Here is a 24389-nt window from a genome sequence, read left to right as displayed (position 1 = left end):
TCATAAAACTGCTTTAGAATTATGTTTTTGAAATCATTATCCTTACTAAAATGTCATTCTCACTGAACAGCTGTAAGCCAAAAACCTCTTCTACAACGATGCTTTAACATTCTTCTCTGCTAATGCCTGAGCTGCACTCACTGGAGCTAGATGTTGCATAGGCATAGATTCACAGAATCACAGAATTATCAAGGTTGGAAAAGACCTAGAAGATCATCCAGTCCAACCATTACCAATACTTCCCAGCTAAATCATATCCCTCAACACAACATCCAAACGTTTCTTGAACACCCCCATGGTCGGTGACTCCACCACCTCCCTGGGCAGTGCATTCCAGTGCCTGACTACCCTTTCCGAGAAGCAGTATTTCCTAATGTCCAGCCTGAATCTCTCCTGGCGCAATTTGAAACCATTGCCTCTAGTTCTATCACTGTCTACACGAGAGGAAAGGCCAACCCCTAGCTCACTACAACCTCCCTTCAGGAAGTTATAGAGAGCTATAAGGTCTCCCCTGAGCCTCCTCTTCTCCAGGCTGAACAATCCCATCTCCCTCAGCTGCTCTTCATAAGGCCTGTGCTCCAGACCCCTCACCAGCTTCGTAGCCCTCCTCTGAACGCATTCAGAGAAGCAGAAGAGGGAAGAATAACTAGCAGGTGTATCCGTTCCATTGAACATCTCATCTAGAGTGGAGGGAAGAGGATGAGCAGATTGGTTTGTTGCTGTTGGTGGTTTTTTGTTGTTGTTTTTTTTTTTTTAGTGTGTGGTTGTGTTTTTTTTTTTTGCTTACTAATCTTCTTTCCAAAACCATACAGAAAGTCCTGCTCCAGACCGGCTCTAAGTTTTGGTCTTGTTTCTGCTGGGATCAGTGTCCTTAACTGATCCTCCTATCCGATCTTTTTCAAATCATTTTAATCAGCTAACGTCATTTAACTGGTTTGGGGTTGTTTTGCTGCTTGGTTTGTTTTGTTTTTTTTTTTTCATTTACTCAATATAAATTGTACACTTGCTGCAACATTAATGAGAGTTTTTATATCATCTTTTCTCACTTTCTTGGGAGAAGGCTCACTCTGTGGGAGAGAACATGGCCAATCCATTTGCAATAAACTCTAGATGCATGGCTTTAAAATATCTGGGATTCTTGGGAAAGCTTGCAATGAGCATATGGCTTATGTGTCATGCTGCTGTCCAGTTCTCTGAGTCATCAGTTGTTAATTTAACGTTTCTGTTGTAGCTGAGTTTTATTAACTTTGCCGTCCCAATTGTGTGTTTATTGAGTTTGAGTCTCCTGTTCTCCAGCTGAGGATCAGATAAGCTCTTGAGAGCAAAACTGATTATTTTCCATCCAAAGTATCCTTAATAAAAACAAACATAAGCTTTTATATAACAATTGTGGGAACGTATCTTGAGAAAGTGTTTTGTTTCTAGGGTTAAAGGCTCCACCTATTGGTTGACTAAAACAAGAGAATTGCAACATTTTCACATAGAAGGCAGCTGACCACACTGAGCATCCTGTGTCTTGCCACATCTTTGTGAAACTGTTGGCTTCAGTGTAAAATTTTGCATAAGTCCAAAGTAAAACGAGCTCAGTGACTTATGTCTGAGGGCTGTGCATACGTGGCACCCAAACTGATGCACTGCTGAAAGATTATTAAAGGAAGTCCTTCTCTAAAAAGGGAATGGTTTGGATTTTGCAGGTGTTTCTTATTCTGGAAATGATTGTTTTTCTTTGGGGAAACAAACCAAATCAAAACCAAACTACACACAAAAACAAACAAACAAACAAACAAGCAAAAACACCAGAAACAAAACCATCAATTCTTCCACACCAGCAAAATTAGTGGAACTGACTGACCTAAGTACAGTTACATGGTAACTTCCAGACATTGCGGCCTTTGTAAACATGTAGTGTTTACAGAACAAATAGAAGTGTTGATGGAGTTAGCCTTATAGTGAAAACTCATTTCCCTTGGTTTAGGCAGCCTCAGCATTTCAGGCAAAATGGCATTTTGAGAAACTCCATTATTGTTCCTGGGAATGCAGTAGAGCAATGGAAAGGGAAGGGGACACCTAAGGGAGGTGTGGGAAGGGCACAAGGAAGGACAAGCACAGCAAGATCCAGGGTCTTCAGAGGCAGCAGAAGGCTGTGAAAACATTGAGGGCATGGGCAAGGGCCCTTATTCTGTGTCTTTCCTTGTCTACCCTAAGTGACTTTTTTCAGAGAGTGCACTCTCCTCCTCCCCCCTCCTTTGATGATTCCTCTATTTAAATAAGTGGCTATGCTGGTAAGTTCTCGCTGTAATGCAATTCTACTATACTTGCTATACTTACTATCAGTCATCAGTAACTTGAATGCACAGAGCACTGAAAAACAGCTTGTTGAAGCCAACAAAATGCTTGGACAAGAGAAAGTTGTGTATACAGTTTATTACACATGTATACACACTTATGTCTGCTGGTAGCTTGCTCTGGATTATGCTTCAGTCTCTGTGGGAGAGGCAGAAGGATTTCCTCTGAACTTTATCATCCTGACGGCTGTGTCCCCAGTGGCACCAGCTTGTCTCTCATCCTGTCCTACTCCACACGTGATGATTCCTGCCAGAGGATAGCCAGAGCACTGTAGAAAAAAACACATGGGTGGATTTGTTATCTTGGAGAGAGGATAAGTCCTACAGAGTCAGGGAATCACAAGATGTATATGGTAGCCACTGGAAAGAGGTTCATGAACAGAAAGTAGATCTCTTCAGTTTTGGGCCAAGCTGTTTGCCATAAGATGAAAGTGAAGATGATAACACAGGAAAGAGGAAATTTAATGCTTTTTCTATTATCCTTTCACAAGTCATCTTTTTTTTCCTCTTAAAGATGTGCTCACTGATCACAAAATAAATTGTGGTCACTGAAGGAATGCAGCCTTACTACACAAATCCAGCTATAAATGTTTCCTTAATGTGTGTGAAAAGTGCTACGATTTTAGTAATTTCCTATATTGCTACAGTGGCTCATGATCTGCCATTCATCTGGGATATGGAAAGCTGCAGATCACTTCCTTGACATGAATAAAGCAGAACAGGGACTGGAACCACTGAAGCTTTCCATGTCTGATTTGAAGTACTGCAACCAGGGAGCTCTCTGCCTGTGCAAGCATCGTGGTGAGCAGTGCTCTCACAGCTGCCCAGAGATCTAAAGCTGCTTTGTTAATTACCTCATTTGTTAGGTTGTGCACTGCAACACAGCAGCCACAGACAAGCCCTGAATTGTGAATGCAGTTCTTCTTGTGCTGTCATGAACAATTCTCCCTGCTCAAGTGTCCAAAAAGGTGCTTTAACAGATGTTCCTCCATTTCCCTGTTGACTAGTTGCATCAATCTGGGGCCTCTGCTTACTGCTGGGCTTCAGATCATGTGCAAAATGTTATTATACGCTTAATGTTGGCTGAGATGTATGGCTGGATATGGTAAACCCAAACCAGTGGGTTTAGCTTCTGCGATTCATTCCTGAAGCATGTAAAGCACATCCCAATGTGCAGATTTGTATGCATAATTGACAGTGACCTCTTGCACCCATCTCTCTGTGCTGATGGGATCATGGAACAACAATTCTGCATGCTGCAGTAACCATCCCATGATTTGATACTACTGAGCAAAAAACCTCTTTCAGGGGGAAAAGGTAGGATATCCCAAACCCCAATAATTCTGAGAACATTAAGCAGTGTGGAGTTAATACTTGTCAGGGCCTTGCCATGGGAATTTTCTGGCTGTGGCCCAGACTACAGATAATTAATTATGTCAGTGAAAGGCTCTGGTGGCCTGTTTTCTTCAGAAAAAAAGTGACATCATCCATGGAGCTCTCTGGCAATAAAGCAGAACAAAGCTGTGTGGGCAGGAAATAACAGACAGATGTCTTCTAGTGCTCATTTGATCTGTTTCGAAGCTTGCTGCAAGAAGTACTATACTTCTCAGTGCTGCTTCTCCCCTGCTCTGCAATCTTTAGCAAGGATGTTTTCAAATATAAGACACCAAATTAATCTCTGATGTAATTCTTCTGGAGCCACTTCAGAGGATTTATTCAGCAGATGAGCTGGTCTGTCATGTACCTTTTCTTCAGCATTGTTTTTAGGACAACTCTCTGCGTTATCACTGTAAGATAACTCTGACCATGGTGGTACACTGGGTACGATGATACTGAGAGCTTTGTACAAGGCCAGAAAGTTCTCTGCAGCGTGCCCAAGACAGGTTAACTTTGTTTCATATCCCCACAGTCACAAGAGATTATTTGCATTTCCTGATGTATTACACTAAACCACCGTACACGCAAAAATTCACTTCTCACTCTCAGTCTTTACTCCCAGTGCAAATCACACAAATATGAGTCCAGAAATGTTAAAAGGAATTAATGCAAGTGAACTGCGAAGTTTCAAGTATTGGGAAATTTAGCTAAGATGAAGGGCAAGTGCCTTCCTTGCAAGAAAATCAATACATTAATGTCATAAAATCACAGAAGTAGTCATAGAATGGCTTAGGCTGAAAGGGACCATAAAGGCTAGGCAGTTCCAATCCCCTGCTGTGGGCAGGGCTGCCCTCCACCAGTTCAGGCTGCCCAGGGCCACACTGAAGCTGGCCTTGAGTACCTCCAGGGATGGGCACCCACAGCTCTTTGGGCATCTGTGTCAGCACCTTGACACTCTCCAAGCAAGTAATTTCTTCCTAAAGTCTAATTGATATTTCCCCTTTTAGTTTAAAGCCACTGCCCTTTGTTCTAACAGTATTAGACCACGTCATTAAGCCATCATTTTCAACTATTGGGTGAATGTTGTAAACACGGCTACTTGACATCCAGTATAAGAGAGAAAAAGTATTCCTTGAGTTTTTAGCAAAAGGGAGTTTTGCATGATGCAATATACAGTAGAGCATCTAACAGCTTTGAAGCGTTCTTTGTACACTAAATACTTATGGTTCTGAAAACAAGTTTCTACCCAGACACTATAGCAGAATGCAGGGATAGCTTGGGAAAGCAAATCTTTAGCAGAAATGTCCTTCCAGTAGGCAGGATAATTTTAATTACTTTCTTTATTCGTGCTCATAGTATCATGAAACAAAAATGCAGAAAATTTGCTTTCTTTTTAATTGTTTGAATTTCATTTGAAAGTAAGAAGGGAAGTGACTGAGTTTAAACAGGAGTTGTGTTAGGAACTTTGCAGATATAATTTTTCAGCTACAGTTTCCTGAAGATGCTGTCTTCACTAAATCAGAGTAAATAAACATACTGTATTTACTCTCTGAGGTCTCTAATGGGAATTTTCTGTCACAAGACTATTCCTGCCCTGGCTGTGACACAGCATGCGTGTGTCCTGGTTAGTGCAGAAAGCAGTGTGAGTTCATCCTCCCCGTTTCCTTTAGAAGTATGCCTTGGTCATGATGTTTGTTAGCTCTAGGTGAAAAGTTGTTAAAGTCTACTGGAATTTAGGAAACCAGCCACTGGCAAGATTACAACTTTGCAGTGAGAACCTGTGACCTTATCTAGTTTCTGATGTAATACAGGGCAGCTGCTGCTCTATTAATAACCTGAACTGTGTGAAATACAAGTACCAGCACCACAAGTAACAAGTTAAGCTGTGGTTTGATCAATATTTCTTGCCATTAATCACTGGCAAGAAAAACCTGCCTTTATACAAGTTAAACCTCTGTTACTTGGTGCTTTCACTTGTACAGGCAGAACAGAATGCTGTGGTAACTGAGAAAAAAATGTGCAAAAGAAAAGGTGTAAATATCAGAACTTCCAAATATTCTGTGAGTGCATTCCCTGTAAAAATTGTTTCTGGCCCTGAATTTTCAAAACTTCTTTAAATAAGTGGAGAGGATTATCATCATATTATTAAAGTATTTAGATCTCTCTGAAGTCATTAGGTGTACCTTAGATGGAGCACTGAGCTATGAGGGAAAATAGTGCTGGTAGGTGATTTAGACAGTGGTAACGCTGTAGATTTCCAGGAATGCAGTTTGCGAACAAACAAAATTTGGGAGAAGAGTTTAGGAAACGGCCTGGCGAAGGATTCTGAGTTGGATTTTATTCTCATCTGACAGTGATTACTTTGAGTCCATTCAGCACATCTCGAATGCAACTGATTTTTTCCCCCAATTTACTAGCTGCCTTACATGAAACAAGTCTGAGCAGCTCAGTCCCATTTCCCAGGTGATAAATGGGCTATTGCAAAAATTCCCCGTTTAGTGGGTGCTAAGTTTTGTTGGCGGTCTCATGGGAGAGGCCAAAGACTGTGGGAATGGGGAGACAGGCCTGTGGTAAATTGGCAGGGCAGGGCGGAGGGAGGAAGCACGTCCGAATGCTGTGCTTGTGTAACAGTCTTTCCATTGACCAAGAATTTGGTTGCTAGGCTGCCAGTCCCCTTTTACAAGCAGCAGAGTCATGCTATTGTTTCCTAAATGGTTTCAATTTTATGCAGGGACCTCTTTACATCCTTTCTATATTATTTAAGTATTTTACTAGGCACGTATTAAAGTGAGGTTTGGAACTCAGACCCCTTCTCCACTCAAGCCAGTAAGCCGAAGAAAGCCTTTCTCTTTTATTCTGCCAAAAAGTAGTATTTCAAGGGAACCATGTGAAGAGTGGTCCCACATCAGCCTTCCAGCAGAGCAGACAGCATGCACTCCTAGGATAGGAGAGCCGTGTACTGAGAGAGAGTTCATAGAATCATAGAATCGCAAGTTTGGAAAGGACCTACAAGATCGTCTAGTCCAACCATCCTCCTGTTACTGTACCTACAGCAAACCACTAAACCATATCTCGTAGTTCCTCATCCAGATGCCTCTTGAACACTGCCAGGGACATTGGCTCCACCATCTCCCTGGGCAGTTATTCCAGTGCTTGACCACTCTCTGAGATAAAAAGTTCCTTCTTATGTCTAATCTAAACCTCTTCTTATGCAATTTGTGGCCATTTCCTTGGGTCCTGTTTGCTGCTTGGCAGAAGAGGCCAACCTCCTCCTCATCACAGCTTTCAGCTCCTCCTGCTTGTTGCCCATGCTGCGTACATTGGTGTAGATGCACTTCAGCCAAGTCATCTGCCTCACCCTTGGCTCAAGCACTGACCCCTTCCCCCATCATAGCTAGTTTAAAGCTCTTTCCATAAACACCACTAGCTCCTGCACTAGGATTCATTACCCCTTTGAGATAGGCAGGTTCCATGGATGGACAGCAGGCCAGGGGCTGAGTGAACTGCCCCATGGTCACAGAACCCAAAGTTCACAGGTAGAAACACAGACTCGCAACTTAAATAGGCACAACAGCAACTGAGCAGTAAAGCAGAGCAGGAGGAGCTGTGTGGAACAGCAGCACTTCATTGAATTTTAGCCCCTCAGTGAAAGTACTGGAAATTTGAGAGTCCTTTAGATTTTGGCACCTGCAATAAGGACAGAGTAAGTCTTAGATGATACAGTTTGATGTAGTTCCTCTCAGCAGGGTCTGTAGAAAGAGTTTGATGAACTCTCAGCAGACTTTGCTCCTGAAGAAAATGAGTTCTCAACCTGCATGGCCTTTTGTGCTTCCCAACTTCTGAGTATTTCTAAGATGACCAGTTCATTCATCTGTCTCGATCAGTTCTACAGTTCAGTGGATCAACTGTTTGATGGCACTTTGTTAACAGAAAAAAATGTCTTTGTTTTCTGAGTAACAACAATATCAACAGTACAAATAGAAGCTTATCTTAGGGTTTTCCAGAGGACAATTTAAGTAATGAAAAACTGTAAGGGAAGATGCATTTATTTTCTAAATTCTGTACCTAGACTTTAAAGAGCTTTTCTGGATATTTGCAGTTTTCTGGGCTTACTCAAATAATTTTCATTGTGTTGAAAGCTGTTGCAGTGTGTGACTGTCTGACGCCTGAATATTCTATCTCATCAGCACACATCCATAAAATAAAAATGGACTTTATTCTGTCAAGCACCGTGTTTCTGATACCAAAACAGACAAAACCTGTAGTCTGTATATACAAGTTTACTTCCAATTTGAAATCTCTTGCTTATGATTTATGCTAAACAGTGTTGTGCTTTTGAGCAAGGAAGTGACATAAATAGACATGGAAGTAGAAGCTGCTTGCCAGTATAGCTCTTCCTAGCTAGGAAGAGGTATTCAAGACCTGACTGTCCACAAAGGAGGACATGAGTGGGTGAGTACCACCTGACGTGTCCCATGGTCTGGAAATCCTTCCCTTGTGCTGCAGCAAGGGGCTTCTGCTGAGGGTTTCCAAGGCTCTGCCCTGTGCTCTGGAGCTCTTAAAGATGATGAAATGAATAACTGGACATGGTTCTGGGTAACCTGCTCTGAATTTTACTACCTGAGCAGAGTGTTTGGACCAAATGGCTTCCATAGAATCATAAATCATAGAATGGATTGGGTTGGCAGGGACCTTAAGAGATCACCTAGTTCCAACACTCCCTGCTATGCCAGCCACTAGATGAGGTTGTCCAAGGCCCCATCCAATCTGGCTTTGAGTGCCTCTGGGGATGGAGTATCCATACATTCTCTGGGCAACCTCTTCACACTCTTTGTGAAAAAAAAATTCTCCTAATATCTAACATCTCCCCCCTTTCTTCGTCCTAATTATAAGCTCCTTTCAAGTACTGGGATGCCACAATGCCTCTGGGAATGCTCTTCCCAGAGCTTTCTCTTCTCCAGACTGAACAAGCACTGTTCACTCAGCCTTTCTTCATAGCAGAGGTCCCTGCCAATTTCAGCCATCCCATTGTTCTATGGTGCTGTGGAAAAGAGCATCCTTCAAAGATCTGACAGAGCTTGGACACCCTTTTTTTTTTCTTGTTTGGGAGTTTAGTTCCTCTGTCTAGCATCACCTACTTCCCAGCTCCTTTAACACAGGCTCCTGGAGACCAAAAACTGCAGCATCCAAAAACATCTCTTAACTGGCAGATTTGTTTCAGGGACACTCATATTCTCTCCTGCTGAAGTTGTTCTGTTTCAGTTGATAATGATTAAAGACTAATGAGTCTGGAAGGAAAGTATGCACAGCCTGGACAGGAGTTAGGGCATTCATTGGAAGGGCAGCATTAGGTTCCTCTGACAGCACCTACTGACACTAAATCACCAAGCGATGGTTGTCTCTGCTTTGCCTTTCAGTATTTAATTACACCATATGGGGCCTGGTAGCTGCAGTAGGAGTGAACACATTCATCCTTCCTCCCTTCTTTCTAGTTGAGTCTTCCGAGGTAGACTCATTCCTGAGAAATGGGGGTTGAAGCTTCCTGTGCTTAGGACCAAAATGAGTTGAGGTTTCAGCACGGTGTGTCTTTGGTGTTGGTGCACAGGGCAGAAGAGTACTGCTCTCTTTGTCCCCATATTTTCAGTGCTCCCTTTGCAGAGAGATGGTCTTGAGCCCACAGCGAGACACTGAGTGTGCCTTGGGACAGGACACAGATGGCTCAAAAACTGAGGCCAGGGTCCCCAGGTGCCGTTTAATGGACAGAGTGGGAGATGCTAACCAGAAGAAGCAGGAGCCAAGAATATTGGACCATCTGTTTTAGGAACCCCATTTAGTCACTGTCTGACAGTCATAGCCAGGTGACTGGGGAGGGAGAGGTTTCCTATTCTCTGCCTTGCCAGAGTGTATGATGATGATTATTACATTCATTCACCATGGAGAAAAAAACACTCAGATTAGAAGCACTAACCTCTTAGTAACAAAGACATTAAAATAACTGTTATTTCTACAGACATGTAAAAAGAATATATGGTATGTTCTTGAAACTGTCTCAAGCTTTCCTAAAATAACTTTTTTTTTTGCTGTTCTGAGAGTGGCATATTCCCAGAACATGATGCAGGGAGGTGTACAGGCTCTCTTGGCATTCACTGGGACTAGTCCACATAATTCATTTGTAGTTCTGACATCCTTCAGCAATACACCCTTCCGCACTCATGCTGAAAAAACATTAGTTACCATTCCAGTCTGTTAGCTGTATCTTGTAGGCAGAACTGCAAGTATGGCTTTTACTTACGGTTACAAAGTGTTATACGGGGTAACCCCTTACAGATAACTGTTTACAGTTCACCTAGTTCTCAGCTGAGTGGCATAACTTTGCCTCGAAAACTTTTGTTGTTGTTGTTTTGTTTATTTTCAGATTATTTTATTAAGGAAAGATGAAGTGGTCTTTGCCATTTTCTGAAATTATTTCCTTGCTCATTTTAAAAGCAGGTGTTTTTGTAGAGCTGCGATGTCTCTGTGGTATTGGGTAAAGATTTAGGATTTGCTACTGTGATAACACTGAGTGCCATTATGAACACTGGAAAAACATGAAGCCTTGGCCAGTTCATAAATCCCAAATAGTCATTGCTCACATTGGGGCTGCGTTTGTAAGATGTTTTTCCTAAAATATCTGAACTTTTCCTTAGCTCTTAACTCATTTCCCAGGCTCACATGGGTTGAGCAGGGCAGGGAAGAGAAAAAATGGTGCTGCACCTTTCTGCTTTCCATTGCTGTGGGCTCGTGGGAGGTACATGCTCCAAGGAAACCTGGGACATCCCTTACGGATTTTCTTTCCAGAGATTTTGTTTAAGCAAGCAAAAATTAGGATTATTTTATTTTATTTTATTTTATTTTATTTTATTTTATTATTTTATTTTTTTAAGTATTTGAAGATAATCCATAGTCACAAAGTCAGGTAGGGGGTTACTTGGAAATATTTGATGTGAGGCTGTCTGAAAAATAGTGGTTCAGCCCGTTTGTGCTGCTTTACTGTTTTACTTATCCCCCAAATGCAGTCAGAGAACAGCAAGGGCACAAAATAAGAGAAAAAATACTGAAGATTAATAATGTTCCTTGGCTTTAGTTTCAAGCCAGATAAAAATCCATGGCATTCAAATGTAATGACAAGAAGAATTAGAATAAATGATGCCTACAGGGACTGCATTTGGCTTACACAGATCGTGTTTACTCTGATATCTCCCCAAGTTTTGTATTTGCATTGGCAACCCAGCATTCTTCTCATTTATACTGTTTCTCTGTATGCAGTCTCTATGTATGAAGTGCCCCATTGGTTAACAGATTGGTTTATGGTACTGTGTTACAGGCAAGGGAGGATGTGATCCACATGCTGAAGACAGAGAAAACCAAACCTGAAGTTTTAGAAGCTCACTATGGTTCTGCAGCTCCAGAGAGTGTGCTGCGAGTGCTACACAGGGACGCCATCCTCGCCCAAGAAAAATCTATAGGAGAAGATGTTTATGAGAAACCAATTTCAGAGGTAAAAATTCCTCAGCTTACATCTTCAAGTCTGTGCAGGTGGATTCCTAACCAGATGGGAAATTGCATGCATTTTGTGTGTATGCAAAACATTACAGAGGATAATATAATGCTGGTAGAAATTACAGAAGATCAAAGAAAAATTGAATACTGTTATCTTAACTTGAATTGAATACTGTTAACTTAACCTGCTGAATAAGGGTAACAAAAATCACAGGGTTTGAACACAATCTAGAGCTTGTATGCTCCTTAGGGCTGGTGAGGGCAAGTGAGAGTAAAATCTTCATGTGTTGCATTTCTGTTTTTAGAAATGCAGAATTACAGAAACATTTGAGTTGGAAGGGACTGTTAAAGCTAATCTAGTCCAACTCCCTAGCAATGAACAGGCATATCTACAGCTACATCAGGTTGCTCAGAGCCCTGTTCAGCCTGGCCTTGAATGTCCCCGGGGACAGGGCATCCACCATGTCTCTGGGAAATCTGTTCCAGTACTTCACTGCCCTTATTGTAAAAAGTCTTCCTTATATCCAATTTAAATCTCCCCTTTTTCAGTTTGAAGCCATTTCCCCTTGTCCTATCACAGCAGACCCTGCTGAAGTATCTGTCCCCTTCTTTCTTATAGCCCCCCTTCAGATATTGAAAGGCTGCTCTCAGGTCTTCCCAGAGCCTTCACTTCTCCAGGCTGAACAGCCTCAGCTCTCCCAGCCTGTCCTCATAGCAGAGGTGTTCTGTCCCTTGGATCATTTTTGTGGCCCTGCTGTGGATGTGCTCCAACAGGTCCATGTCTCTCCTGTACTGAGGACTCCATATCTGGATGCAGTACTCCAGGTGAGGTCTCACCAGTGCAGAGTAGAGGAGCAGGATCACCTCCCTCAACCTGCTGGCCACACTTCTTTTGATGCAGCTCAGAATACTGTTGGCTTTCTGGGCTGCAAGGGCACACTGGTGACTTATGTCCATGTTGCCATCAATCCAGCTGTATCCCCAATTCCTTTCCTTCGACATACTAGAGCACTAGCATAGGAGTAGTTCAGAAAAGAATACCATCAGAGACAGATGGATTTTGATGATAATTCCAGGATCACAAATCCCTGATCATATCTTGTTTCTTCGCCACCAGGGCTATGAAGTTAGCTCAGCCCCCAAAGGAGATCTGTGAGACTTTAAGCCAAGAATTTAAACTCTTGGCTTAAAACCTAATCTAATCTAATATATATAAATTATATAAATATAATAAACTATATAAATATATAATAAATAAACCTATAATAGATCTGGGAATGTTTGAGGCCACTGTGAGTGCCAAAATAAGCAACCACTGCTCATGGTCATAGTTTTGTAGCAGTCCAGAGCACAAAAAAAAAGAGCATGCAACAACATGCCATACAATGCACTGCAGCATCTGTCCAATTCTTCATAGTTCTTCTGTTCAGAACATACAGGATTTTTCCCCAGGAATTGTCTACCACTGGGTACTTTTGTACTGTTCACTTTCATCATGGTATCTTCTGGGATCTGAAGGGGTGATAGTAAGTAAGGAAAGCAAACATTAGTGTTAGAGACCATGCATAAAATGCTGGCTAGGGGACCTCAGTGTACATCAATCTCTGCCACGTCTTACAGAGGTTACATGAGAGCTAAAAAAGGATGGTATCGAAAATTCCTGAGTGCACAAAAGATATCCTGGCATAAAATGTAATGACTTTTTTTGACTGTCATATTCAGTTTCTGAAGAGCTGCTTCAGTGCAGTCCTCCTGCTCTCTTATTTCCCCCAGTTTGCAGAGGCACCCTGTGAAATAGCAGCTGCCTGGTGAAGCTGGGGCAGAGGGGGATGAGAATCATACAGGAGGTGGACGGGGCCTGTTCATACTTCTTATCTGAGTAGCCATACAGGTATAACTGTGTTCAAGATGCACAGTTCAGATTTCAGCTTTGAGTTTATACCTTATGCTACTCACTTGGGTGTCTGTCCCCATAGATGCACTTGAACTCAGGGTTCAAATCCGTCCTAGAGATTTGCTGCTGCTGTTCTCATGTGAAATTAGGAAATGTTGAGCAGCACCTCATCACAGGAGGCATTCTGCACTGCAACAGTATTGTTTGTTACCCTATAACTACATGAAGCCTTGTTCTTTGTGTACCCAAGAGCTATGCAAATGTTTATTGCAAACACCCTGTCAAAAAAATATCATTATTTTTATGGGACAATTACTCCTATTTTTAGGCACTGCTTTATGTAAAGCACAAGAGATAAAATTATGGGACTCACATTTAGCAAACATGACATTGTTTGTTAATAAATCAGATGAAGTAAGCAGGAGACCTCTGAAACAGCCTATTCTCCTTTTCTGCAATCCAGCTGGACAGGCTTGAAGAAAAGCAGAAGGAGACATATCGACGCATGCTGGAACAGCTCCTTTTGGCAGAAAAATGCCATCGCCGCACAGTTTATGAGCTTGAAAATGAGAAGCATAAACATACAGATTACATGAACAAGAGCGATGACTTTACCAACCTCTTGGAGCAGGAGCGAGAGAGGTGAGTATCCAAGACAGTGCAAAGTATGCCCTCAATATCACAACACTTTTAAGTTCAGCACTGACATGGGCTGGTCTTTTCTGTGTTTAAGTGGCACTAAATTCATATAACCCATTTGTTAATGTCACTTTGTTGACACTAATGCTGCATTATTTTGGAAGTCTAGAGCTGGAAGTATACCACAGAACATTCTTTCAGTGTGCGCTTGAATTTGTAAATGAATTTATGTTGTATTATTCATTCCCATTCGAGTTCATCTCCTGGTAGCTTTTGAGAGATCGGATGTTATTTGTGTTGGCTAAGGTCTGGGCTGGCTTGTTCAGCTGGGCGGCACAGTTTGTGAATGACAGGGCACAGTGTCACAGCAGGAGGACTGGGTAAGGAAAACCACATATTCGGATATTGGCACACTCATGGTAGGGAATTTGCCCTGCCTTTCACATTGAGGCTTATAGAGTTACAAACAATTTGCATTATTTTTCATGTTTTTGAAGGAACGTGCCTCAAGCAAGTTCTACATTCCCCTGGAAGTAAATATGTTTGTATTTTATAAAACATGCCCAGCCTGTGATGGACTGCCTGTAGTTGTATATCTAGCATGCTTGTGTGCTCCGTTTTTTTTTTTTCCTTCAAGTGTTTGTCATGGTAGGAGTAATTTGCTCTCTAAGTCACAGAAAAGAAAGGGCACCTAACTTAGGTGAAGAATGAGCACTCAGTAACAGCCCAAGTTTTTCAATATGAAATTTCATGCACATACCAAACTGCTTAAAATCAAACCACAAAATTTGGAAGAAAAAAAAAAAACAAACACCAAAAAGCTCTGAGAAGAATACTTAGAGCAAGTTGAAAGAAGAAATGCTTTTGAGGAAACCACAGTCTGGTGGCAGGCTATTGCAATAAGCCAGGAGCTGAACTGTTTAATGAATTTCCTGAGCTCTGTTCAATGCCAGCTATGTGTAGGTGGCACTTGAGCTACAGTGACCATATTTCCTGGTTTAGTGGCTGTTCTTTTTCTGATTCTTTGTTTTCCTGTGTTGATTGGCAAACTTTAAAGAACAAAAATATGTCTATATCTTAACGATTTCATTCCCATAGGATAAAATCTAAAATCTGCTGTATTTCCAAATAAGGAGTTATTCAAACCTAATTCTCTTTTGTGACATTTTTTCACTGTGGTGAATATCTCTGTATGTGTGGAGATACGGGCAACTAAATTGATACAAAAGTAAAAGCTGTGTTTCTCTTTACATTTAAAATTCACTTTAATTTATCACTTGTTGCCTTCTTATTATTCCAGCTCCTGAAGACCATTAAGCAGCCTAAGTTTATAGACTGTTTGCTTTGAACCAATATCCTTTAATGAACTGATTTAGAACTTTTCTGTCTTACATTACTACTGCAAAGATATCGAGTCTATCCCCAAGGGCATTTTTTTCATACTCTTACTGCTCTTCTGTGTCTTTTAAATTCCAGTTTTCCCACACTCCACTTTTCTTTATGGAAAAACAGGAATGAAAAGAAGAATTTGAGTTAGAACTTGTATTGAAAGCAGATCTTAAAGAGCATCCAAGTCCCCCAGCTTTAGTTGCCATTCCCTCTGTACTGCAGGTGAAGAGTTGCATTGCTTTTTATGCTGAGTGACAATAGAAATCCAATGTTTGCTACTTAATCCATGTTGTTCAATGCACTAATTGGGAAAAATCACATTAAGTTTAGTAGTGACCAAGGAGAAAGAACATGGCACATGAAAAAATGTGGAAAACCAAGCGTGCGCATTCCTCTCCCCTTAGGGTCCTCCTCCCATGTCTTCCTCCCTCTGTCCCATGTCCAGACCAGGACAGAAAAGCCAGGAAAGGCTTGAAGTTACTCACTAGTGTATAGTTTTGAACCACCTCTACTCCTTACCTTTGCTTGCTAAGTGCGTATAGAGTTCAGGATTCCTCTGCATCTTTGTAGGTATTGAAAACTGAAATAGTGTGGCTCTAGGAGACGATCAGGTGCCTATCTCTGAGCAATTAGTCTTGTAGTCTCTTTTTAAATCTAGTTTGTTGACAGCTTATTTTGCTTCTACTAAAAGCACTGGAAAACTCCTCTTGATTTTAGTGGCACAGAAAGAGGCTTGAAGTCAGGATGGTCTCAGCAGTATTGTGGGACAGCAGAAAGTCTGCAAGCCACCTGACACCAGCAAGTAGGGAGTTTCCTTTGGAGGCATGGGACATTGATTGTCACAGCCATGGTGAGATGTGGCAGCAAAGCCTTGCTGGAGCTTACTGAGGGTGCTGTGTGCAACAGCTCATTGTACATGGGGGGACCTTATAAGTGGAAGGGGCACCAAATTTTTACAGTCCAGTAGTGACAGAACAAGGGAGAATGGTTTAAAACTGAAGAGGAGAAATTTAGGTTAGGTGTTAGGAAGAAATGTATTACTCATGGAGTGATGAGGCCCTGGCCAGAGAAGCTGTGGTGCTCCCTCCCTGGAGGCACTCAAGGCCAGGGTGGATGGGACCCTGGGCAGCCTGAGCTGGTGGGGGTCAGCCCTGCCCAAGGGACAGTGTTGTAACTGGGTGGTCTTTAAGATGCCTTCCAACTCAAGCCATTCTGTGATTCTATGATTTGATAATTTCCTGCATTGTCCTTGAAACTGCTGAGACTTCTGCATCACACAATCTGTCAGTAAATGCACACCCAATATCTAACATTAGCATTATTTGTGTGAATCCATTTATATTATGTATGGTCACTTCTTGTTCACATAAGCAGCAATGATTTTAAGTTGGTTCTTGCTCCTGCTGTGGTGTCAAGTATTTCTTTACAACCAAAGTGTCTGCACTCCCAGTGCACTGAGGCATTTTGCATTTTCCTCAAAGACAGAGCTGAGAAGACTCGTTCTGTGCTCCCTGAGCAGTGCCCTGCTGAATCTGGTTTTAGTCAAACCCTCTTTTTGAAGTACATAGCCATAATTAGATCTGCTTAGAGGAGACAGCAGGACTGTGACCCCAGATCTTTCCTCTACAAAGTTTCCTTTCAGCCTTTGCGTAAAATCATCTCCTCTCTGCCTCCCCCATCGCAGCACCCCCAGCAAGGAATGCACTGGCGAGTCCCTCTGCGGTCTGTGATAATACATTCCTCTCAGCTTCAGTCATCCTGGCACCAGGATGCTCTTGGCTGCTCCACTGGTGATGTAATTCTGGGCCCGCATCACCTGCAAAGGAAAGCGATCCGCAAGCAATAAAGCACACAGCCATCTTTAAACAAAAAATGGGACTGTTGATGTTAGCAAGTTTTAGAAAATCCTCTTTTTGTTTTCCCTTTTTACATTTCTGCTTTTATTGCCCAAACTTCCCTTCTCCCTTTTCCCATGAGACGGCAGCACCAAGCCTTTCTCCATGGAGCACTTGGGCATTTTTGCTTCCCTTTATTTACTTAACCCAGGCAAGTAGAGAGGCTGGGCTGTGGGATCACTTGGAGATTTTGTGTGTATTACCTTTCTAGTTTGCATTTTCTCTTGATATTTCTTGAGACTGTAAAATAACAAAGCTGGCAGAAAAACAACAGAACAGAACATCCATCAGTCAATTACTTGTTTAAAGAAAAATCAAGTCAAAGGTATGAAGTCATCAAGGCTAATAAATCTCTATAGTTTATCAGTTTAAGGCCAAATTCTGTGATAAGAGATACAGAGATATTAAGGCGAGGTGCACGGTGCAAATAGACAGCACAGGCAGTAACCTGCAGCTGTGTAATTTGTTCCTTTAAAGCCTGGAAATTAAGTTTATTTACAAATATATATATATTTATGTATGTATTTTAAGTGCTATTTTTTTTTTCTTCTTCTAAGAATTCTTAGCCATGTTCTTAGTCTGACTGGATTTTCTCATCTGTTGGTTATTTCTCTGTCCTGGTTTCCAAATTGTGACCCAAAAAAAAGGGAAAGCCAGCCCAGTGGGACTGTGGGAATTCACCACTGCCTACAGTAGTTACTCATCTTACCGCACAGTGCTGGCTGTGGTGAAGCACTGAGTCACTCTCTGTCTACTTTTCAGTAATTGCATTTCTAAACTTTTAATCTTACAATGTAGGGACAGCAGTTTAATAACAAATATAAACACTTCTTATTCTTTTCCTTGCAATATATTCCTAGGATCACAGATTACAGATTCTGTGGTAGTCTACCAGAAGAAGTGAATTAAAAAAGCCTGGCAGTGACAAATGCCATTTCTGCACAGTTAAGTAAATTTGAAGGTCATCCATTTTACAGGTCCTATTTTACAGCTCTAGCTGACTGCAAGGCAGCAGCTGTTGTTCCTTGAGACTTACTCAAAGTTTATGTTTCGACCAGTGAATTTTGTCCCAGGCTCCAACAAAATGGCTCCAAAGGTAATTTAAAAGTGAGAGAACAAACAGCCACATTCAACTGTGAAGAAACAATGGGAAAGTATTTTGAGTCTTACACAATGCGAGGCTTGCCATGAGCTGGGACTAGTCCAAATCCATCTCTTCACACTTGGATAGTCCTCAAAACTGTCCAGTCTTTCAGTCACTTCTGGAAACATATAAAAAAGCATCATGTGTTGTTTCAGCTATTCTTCCAAAATTATTTCTAAGTAGGCATCAGCTTCACAGCCCTTGAGAGAGAATTATTATACAAAACTATATGTAGGTCGTTATTCCTAGCAAGTTTGTTTGCTAAAATCATTGATTCAAACACTCTCAGGGTCAGATGTGTGTGTGGGGAGGGGGGTTGGGGTTGGAAAATACTTCAATCAAAATCTGCTTATGGACCCAAAAGCTGTCCAAGGTGCAATAGGTAACAATTTTAACATTTAAAGGGCCTTTGGCATATTTCAGAGTTGTACTACTGAAATAAATATCAGCTCACAGATCCATTGAGGCCATCTTTTTAGGTTGTTGTTTTTTTAGGCAAAGAAAACAAAATCTGAATCGGGGTCATGTTGGGAAAATTGCTTCCTCATTCAGAAATATTAGAAACAGATTTCAGTGGACATGCTAGGTTTCACTGAAATTTAAAACTTTTTATACAGATACCACTTATTTGCAAGGATGAATATATGCTAGAAAGGTATTTGGGCTTGAATATGTTGAACATTTGCTTTGTGTTTAAATGGAAGTTTCCCTGTGCAGAGATATGCAGAATGACTAGCAAAGAATATGACATACTGTGTAAATTAATGTCCTACAGACATTCAAGACTTGCTTACAGTTAAATAACTTCCATTAACTCAAATGAAGAACCTTAAGTTTTCACCTGATTTTGCAAGCTGTTCTGACTCAGTTGGCCTGTATAGGAGCTTTTCTATCCCTAAACAGATGCAATGTTTTTATATCTTTTTCTGTCATTCAAAGGCAGGGTCTCAAGTATCTTTTCCTTGCTGTTATGAGAATTTTGATGAAATAGTAGAACATAGTCAAGAGCAGCAGTGAAGAGGAGGAAGAAAGAAGAGAACTAGAAGAGAAATGGATTTAAGTGAATCTCTGTGAGTTTGGTATAATTGACAGGGTTACTTACAGAGATATTCAGGGAAACAAAAACTGACTCAAGGTCTCACCTGAGGAGTTCCTAAGATCAAAAAGAGGTTTAATTAAAACTGAACTCTTAATGATAGCGCTGAAATTGGGTACCTGAAAAAGTGATTTCACTTCTTCATGCTGTATTTGTCTTCCTTTCACACAGAAGTGTGGACTCTGAACGGTGGAGATAATAATCAATAAGGCTACCTCCATGGCTTTGAATTAATCCCAGTTACTTGGAAGGAAGCTAGGGCTGCTAGAGTGAGCTGAAGCCACAGGCAAGACCCTGTCTTTCTCCTTCCTGTAGTCTCATCTCCCCAGACATAATTAAAGACACAATATTGGGAATGAACAAGCCCAGTCTGATGCAGCATAGCTCCTGTTATGTTCTCATATCTATGTAAGCCACCCATAGGAGATTTTTGGCAGAAGTTCTTTCTACTTGTGAGTTTAAGTGCCAAGTACCATGAAGCAACGACATTATTTAAGATCTCTGGAAATAGCTGGTAGATTATAGGCATGGCATCAACAGTGAAGGTTAGCAGTAATTAGTTTTATACTCGCATCATTTCAATTTCATCTCCTTTTAAGTCTTATACATTGAAAAATCTTAATGCAGAACTGAAAACAAACAAACAAACAAACAAGGGGATGCAAAAATCCAAACTAAAATTATTTTTGGAACTTCCAAAGCAAATTTAAGGAGAAAGGAATGCAGAACGCAAATTGTATAATTCTGCTCATATTCATAAAGTACCTATGATGATAATACTGTGTTGCCATGGTTTGTATTCAGACTATTAAATATATATATATATATTTTACAAAGACCCTTTTAGAATATAGTTACAAACAGTGCCAAAGGAAATCTGGTGGCTATTCAAAGAGCATGTCAATGATGGTATGATCGTGCAGTTCACTTGAACTGGGGGATCCAAATCCTGATGGAATCTGAACATACCCCTTGGAGGCTGCCATCCAGTCACACACTCCTAAAGAGATGTGTTCCCACTCTTCCCAGGTATAATATTCTCCTCTTACAAATCACTTACATAATTTTGAGTTCTTTCCACACAAGGGGTGAGAGTGTCCTTGCAGGTCAGTGCCTGGGCATTCACATTCCCCACACACAGGAAGTCACAGAGCAAGGAATCTGCATTTCCTGGGAAGGGAAGATTTCTCACTTGTTGGTTTGGTGAGTGGTGGCAATTTTCTCTTAGTCTGCTACTTTTCTTAAAATGACAAAGCCGGAAGGAAAAGTCTCATTCAAGATGAACAAAGGTTTCACTGAAAACCACATGAAACATTTTTTTCACTCGAATTAGAGAGAAATATAAAGATTTTTTCCCCTTTCTTTTTGTTTGATAATTACTTGTTGAATTTTTGGTTTAGCTATGGAATTGAAAAATCAATTATTCACACGGTTCTATTTTCCAGTTGCTTATGCCAGGGAATGATTGATAGTAACATAGCTACGTATGTAATGCCTTAATGAAGAAAGGGAAAGAAATTAGCAGAAAATGAAGCTAAATTATGGCAGAGTGACAGCAGTGCTTCTCTGATGATAGCAATTATGTCATAGGTGAAAAAGTATCTCTTGATGATAAGTGTATACATCACAGATGAAAGATCCTTTACAGTTCCATTTAGAATGTTTATTTTCAGAGGAATTAGAAATGGATAGAAGTATTCTTTTTTCATCGTTTTCAATATCAGGCTTTTCCTGGATGACTTAATTCATGTTAGAATGATGCATAGCTTTCAACATTTTTTCATGTTGCAAATGATTGGATGAGATACAACCCTGGTTTCCAAAAATATTCAGGGCAGAACATTGACTGTACTGGTGGAGGGGGGAACAAAGTGCTACAGCTTGCAGTTGTTGCAGAGCTCATGCTTTGTATTAATCCTTCAATAGAGAAGCCCATGACCTGGTGTGCCTGGCTCATGTCCTCATCTGGCAGTCCAAGTCTTGATGGTACAACTTGCTGTTGCTGGCAGGCACTATTGTGTTGTGCCCATCATTAGCACACTGAGCTCCCTCCATCCAGCCTCTTTGGCTCTTAGAAAATAACTAATCCATAAAAGCACCAACCTGTGTCTGGATTCCACGAGCGCAAAGGTGGGAGTGGCACAGCTCCTTTGAAGCCATTAGAGCTCTTCTTGATCAGTGGGTTAAATGAGACTCTGCATAAGAACTCTAGAAGTGTGGTGCATGTCTGCACATACCCACAAAAACATACATTTAGAAATATGTAATATTATGTATATGTGAATATATTACATACTATAATTTCTTCAGAGGAATTATGGCTTCTGAATAAGAGCTTGCTCTTCAGCAAAATAAATCATCCTTACTTCCTTTATGTTTTTTATGTGACTTCTATCTCCATTTGCTTATGATAATAAGCATTCGTGACAATCTTATATTAAAACAATTTCTATAGACAAGTGATGTCTTTATACATATTTTGAACTATTTTGAATTATTTTTCGGTCAGTGTTGACTACTGATCCTGACAAGAAGGCTGTAAGCTTTTCCAAACAGCTGCCTCTCCTGTTGTGTGAGGCATCATTTGTACTTGCACCACTGCAACATATTGAAAAATATCACCAATTTGTAAGCAAGGATGCTCACTGGAAGTCAAAAGTCAATAAACACACAATTAGCATTCAGTGAGACCAGGACACATCAGTGGTACAGTTATTCAGAGGGTGATGCAGAGGTGATGGAAAAGAAGTTGTAAGGAAAGCAGAGGCAGGATGATGAAGGGCCCGAAGCATCTTCTGTGCAAGGAAAGGCTGAGTAACCTGGGTCTGTCCAGCCTGGGGAAAAAGAAGACTGAGGGGGAATTTGATAAATATTTATAAATGCCTGAAGGGAGGTGGGAAGCAAATGGATGTGTCCAGGGTTTTTTTCTGGAGCGTGGAGTGATAGGACAAGGAGTAATGGGCTAAAACTTGAACATAGGAAGTTCTGTACTAATATGTGGAAGAACTTCTTTATGGTAAGGATGACAGTACAGTGGAACAGGTTGCCTGGAGAGGTTGTGGAGCCTCCTTCTATGGAGATATTCAAAACCCATCTGGATGCCTACCTGTGCAACTTACTGTAGGGTACCTGCTTTAGCAGAGGGGTTGGGCTGGATGATCTCTTGAGGTCCCTTCTGACCCCTGAAATTCCGTGATTCTGTGAGAAGCAGCAGCTTCTAATCTGGGCTTATTGTGTGAGAATGGCCTCCTACCTTGCAGTGCCACCTTCCCTTCCCTGCCAGCTATCATTCAACTGCCCTGAGGTGTGAAGAAGGGCCTGGGGGGGGTGCATGTGGGCTGTGCAGAGGTTGAGGGAAAACATCTTGCCCCTTTTTGTCACTGGACTGATGTATTGTCATGAACATAAATTCCTAACATCACTGTGAGCACACAGCTGATGGGTCTAGAGTCATGGGAGGTACATACGGTAACACTTTAAAGCAGCAAGGAAAGCAGTGTAGAAAAGAATAAAACCAGGTGCCTTCCTGAGCACCTAGCAGGTGCTGGTTCTAGAGGCAGCCCCTTGCAACTCTTCCTTCCAGTGGAAGCACCTATGGTTCCCATCCCTAATTAAACACTGTGGTCAGCCCATGTCTCCTTGGTTCTCAGAACAAGCCTTCCCACACTGTTGTCTGGGTAAAATGTCTGTTTTTGGGCATCCCAGATAGCCTGTAAAGGAGTGTAGAGCTCAGGTAAGATGACAGAACTTCCAAGGATGTGAAACAGCAAATCCAGGTGACCAAAATATAAATTTGTCTCAAAATCAGATTTATATGTAGAGTTTTTCATCTTTCCTTCTCTGCTATAATTGCCTCTCAGTAGACACAAAGCAAGCAGCAAACAGAACAAATGCATGAGCTGTATGATTTAGCTATGTGACACTAGAGCATTTCTGTACAGATTAAGGAATTTTATGTTTTACTTCTCCCCCCCACCCCACCCCCTCACCTCCCCATTTATGATGCAACTCCAGAACATGGGCAAAAAGCATGGATAAAGATATGGCTGTGAGACAGATATGGGGGGCAGGTGTGTGCTCCTTCATGTTCAGGGTAAAAGCTGAGGGTCCTGACATGAATGGTAACAGAAATACCTTCATAGTTCTTCAGACTGACGGTAGGGACATGGCATATTAAGATGTGGTGACAGCTGGGATTACTCAGTGCTGATGTTAAAATCTATCAGTCTCAGTTTAAGTCATAAGAGCAGCAGCCAACTACTCTTGCACAGCATCTTAAATTTCTACTGAGGACTCATTATTTGATAATTCAGTGATTATGAAGCTCATAGGAGCTCATATTTAAAAGTCAGAAAGGAATCTCTATGAGATGATTTATTTTTCTCTGTTATTATAGGTGCATGTTGCTTTATCCTTATGTCAAACTGTGATTAAGGCAGCAAAATGTAGAACAAAATATTGCTAGCAGAGCCTGCATTTCTAAGAAAATGTGAGACCCTGCACTGAGGGAGAGATCCTTTCTACTGATTCCACTTGAGCAAACTCTTGTTCTGAGGCCGCCTGGCTGCTGTACAGTGCAGCTTGTGACAAAGCCTGCAAGCACAGTGCATGCAATTACATGGATGATGATGCTTCCTAAATATAGATTTTTAAGCCTCTCCACTCATTTACTTGTAAAAGATCCTCCCATTCCTGAGCCCCTGTCAAAGTGACTCCAGATACCACTACCAGGTGTTGGGGAAGGTAGAGTGGGGTTAGGTGGAAAGCAGAGGGAAGAAAGATGGTGAAGAGGAAAAGATGGAGAAGACACAAAACTGCAAGAAAAGGATATCTAAAGATGTAGCAAAAATAAAGCAGAAGTCATCACATCAATCATTGTTTGGCACAGTATAACACAGGCACTGGATCTTCCCAGGACTGGTTTGCACTAAACGATCATACAGTAGTTAAAGTAGTTAATTAACTCTATTTATTTAGTAAAACATCTGAGTGGCATAAGCAATACTGAAGATACTGATCTTTCCAAGGTACCAACATGATACACACAAATATGATGACAGTAGAAAAATAG

The 24389-nt window shown here is 41.2% G+C and overlaps 1 protein-coding gene across 5 annotated transcripts in view; it reads left to right on the top strand.

The window, feature by feature from the left end:
• FILIP1 (filamin A interacting protein 1) overlaps window positions 1–24389 on the top strand; it is a 107225-nt gene that overhangs the window by 53301 nt on the left and 29535 nt on the right. For all 5 annotated transcript variants that reach the window (XM_072330811.1, XM_072330808.1, XM_072330807.1 and 2 more), the window contains 2 exons: window positions 11086–11259; window positions 13619–13797. In XM_072330811.1, the coding sequence (XP_072186912.1) occupies window positions 11086–11259; window positions 13619–13797 (353 nt within the window). The remainder of the gene's footprint in view (window positions 1–11085; window positions 11260–13618; window positions 13798–24389) is intronic.

This window comes from Excalfactoria chinensis, chromosome 3 (assembly GCF_039878825.1).
Source record: "Excalfactoria chinensis isolate bCotChi1 chromosome 3, bCotChi1.hap2, whole genome shotgun sequence".
Classification (NCBI taxonomy): domain Eukaryota; kingdom Metazoa; phylum Chordata; class Aves; order Galliformes; family Phasianidae; genus Excalfactoria; species Excalfactoria chinensis.
This window is presented reverse-complemented; position numbering and strand designations above follow the sequence as displayed.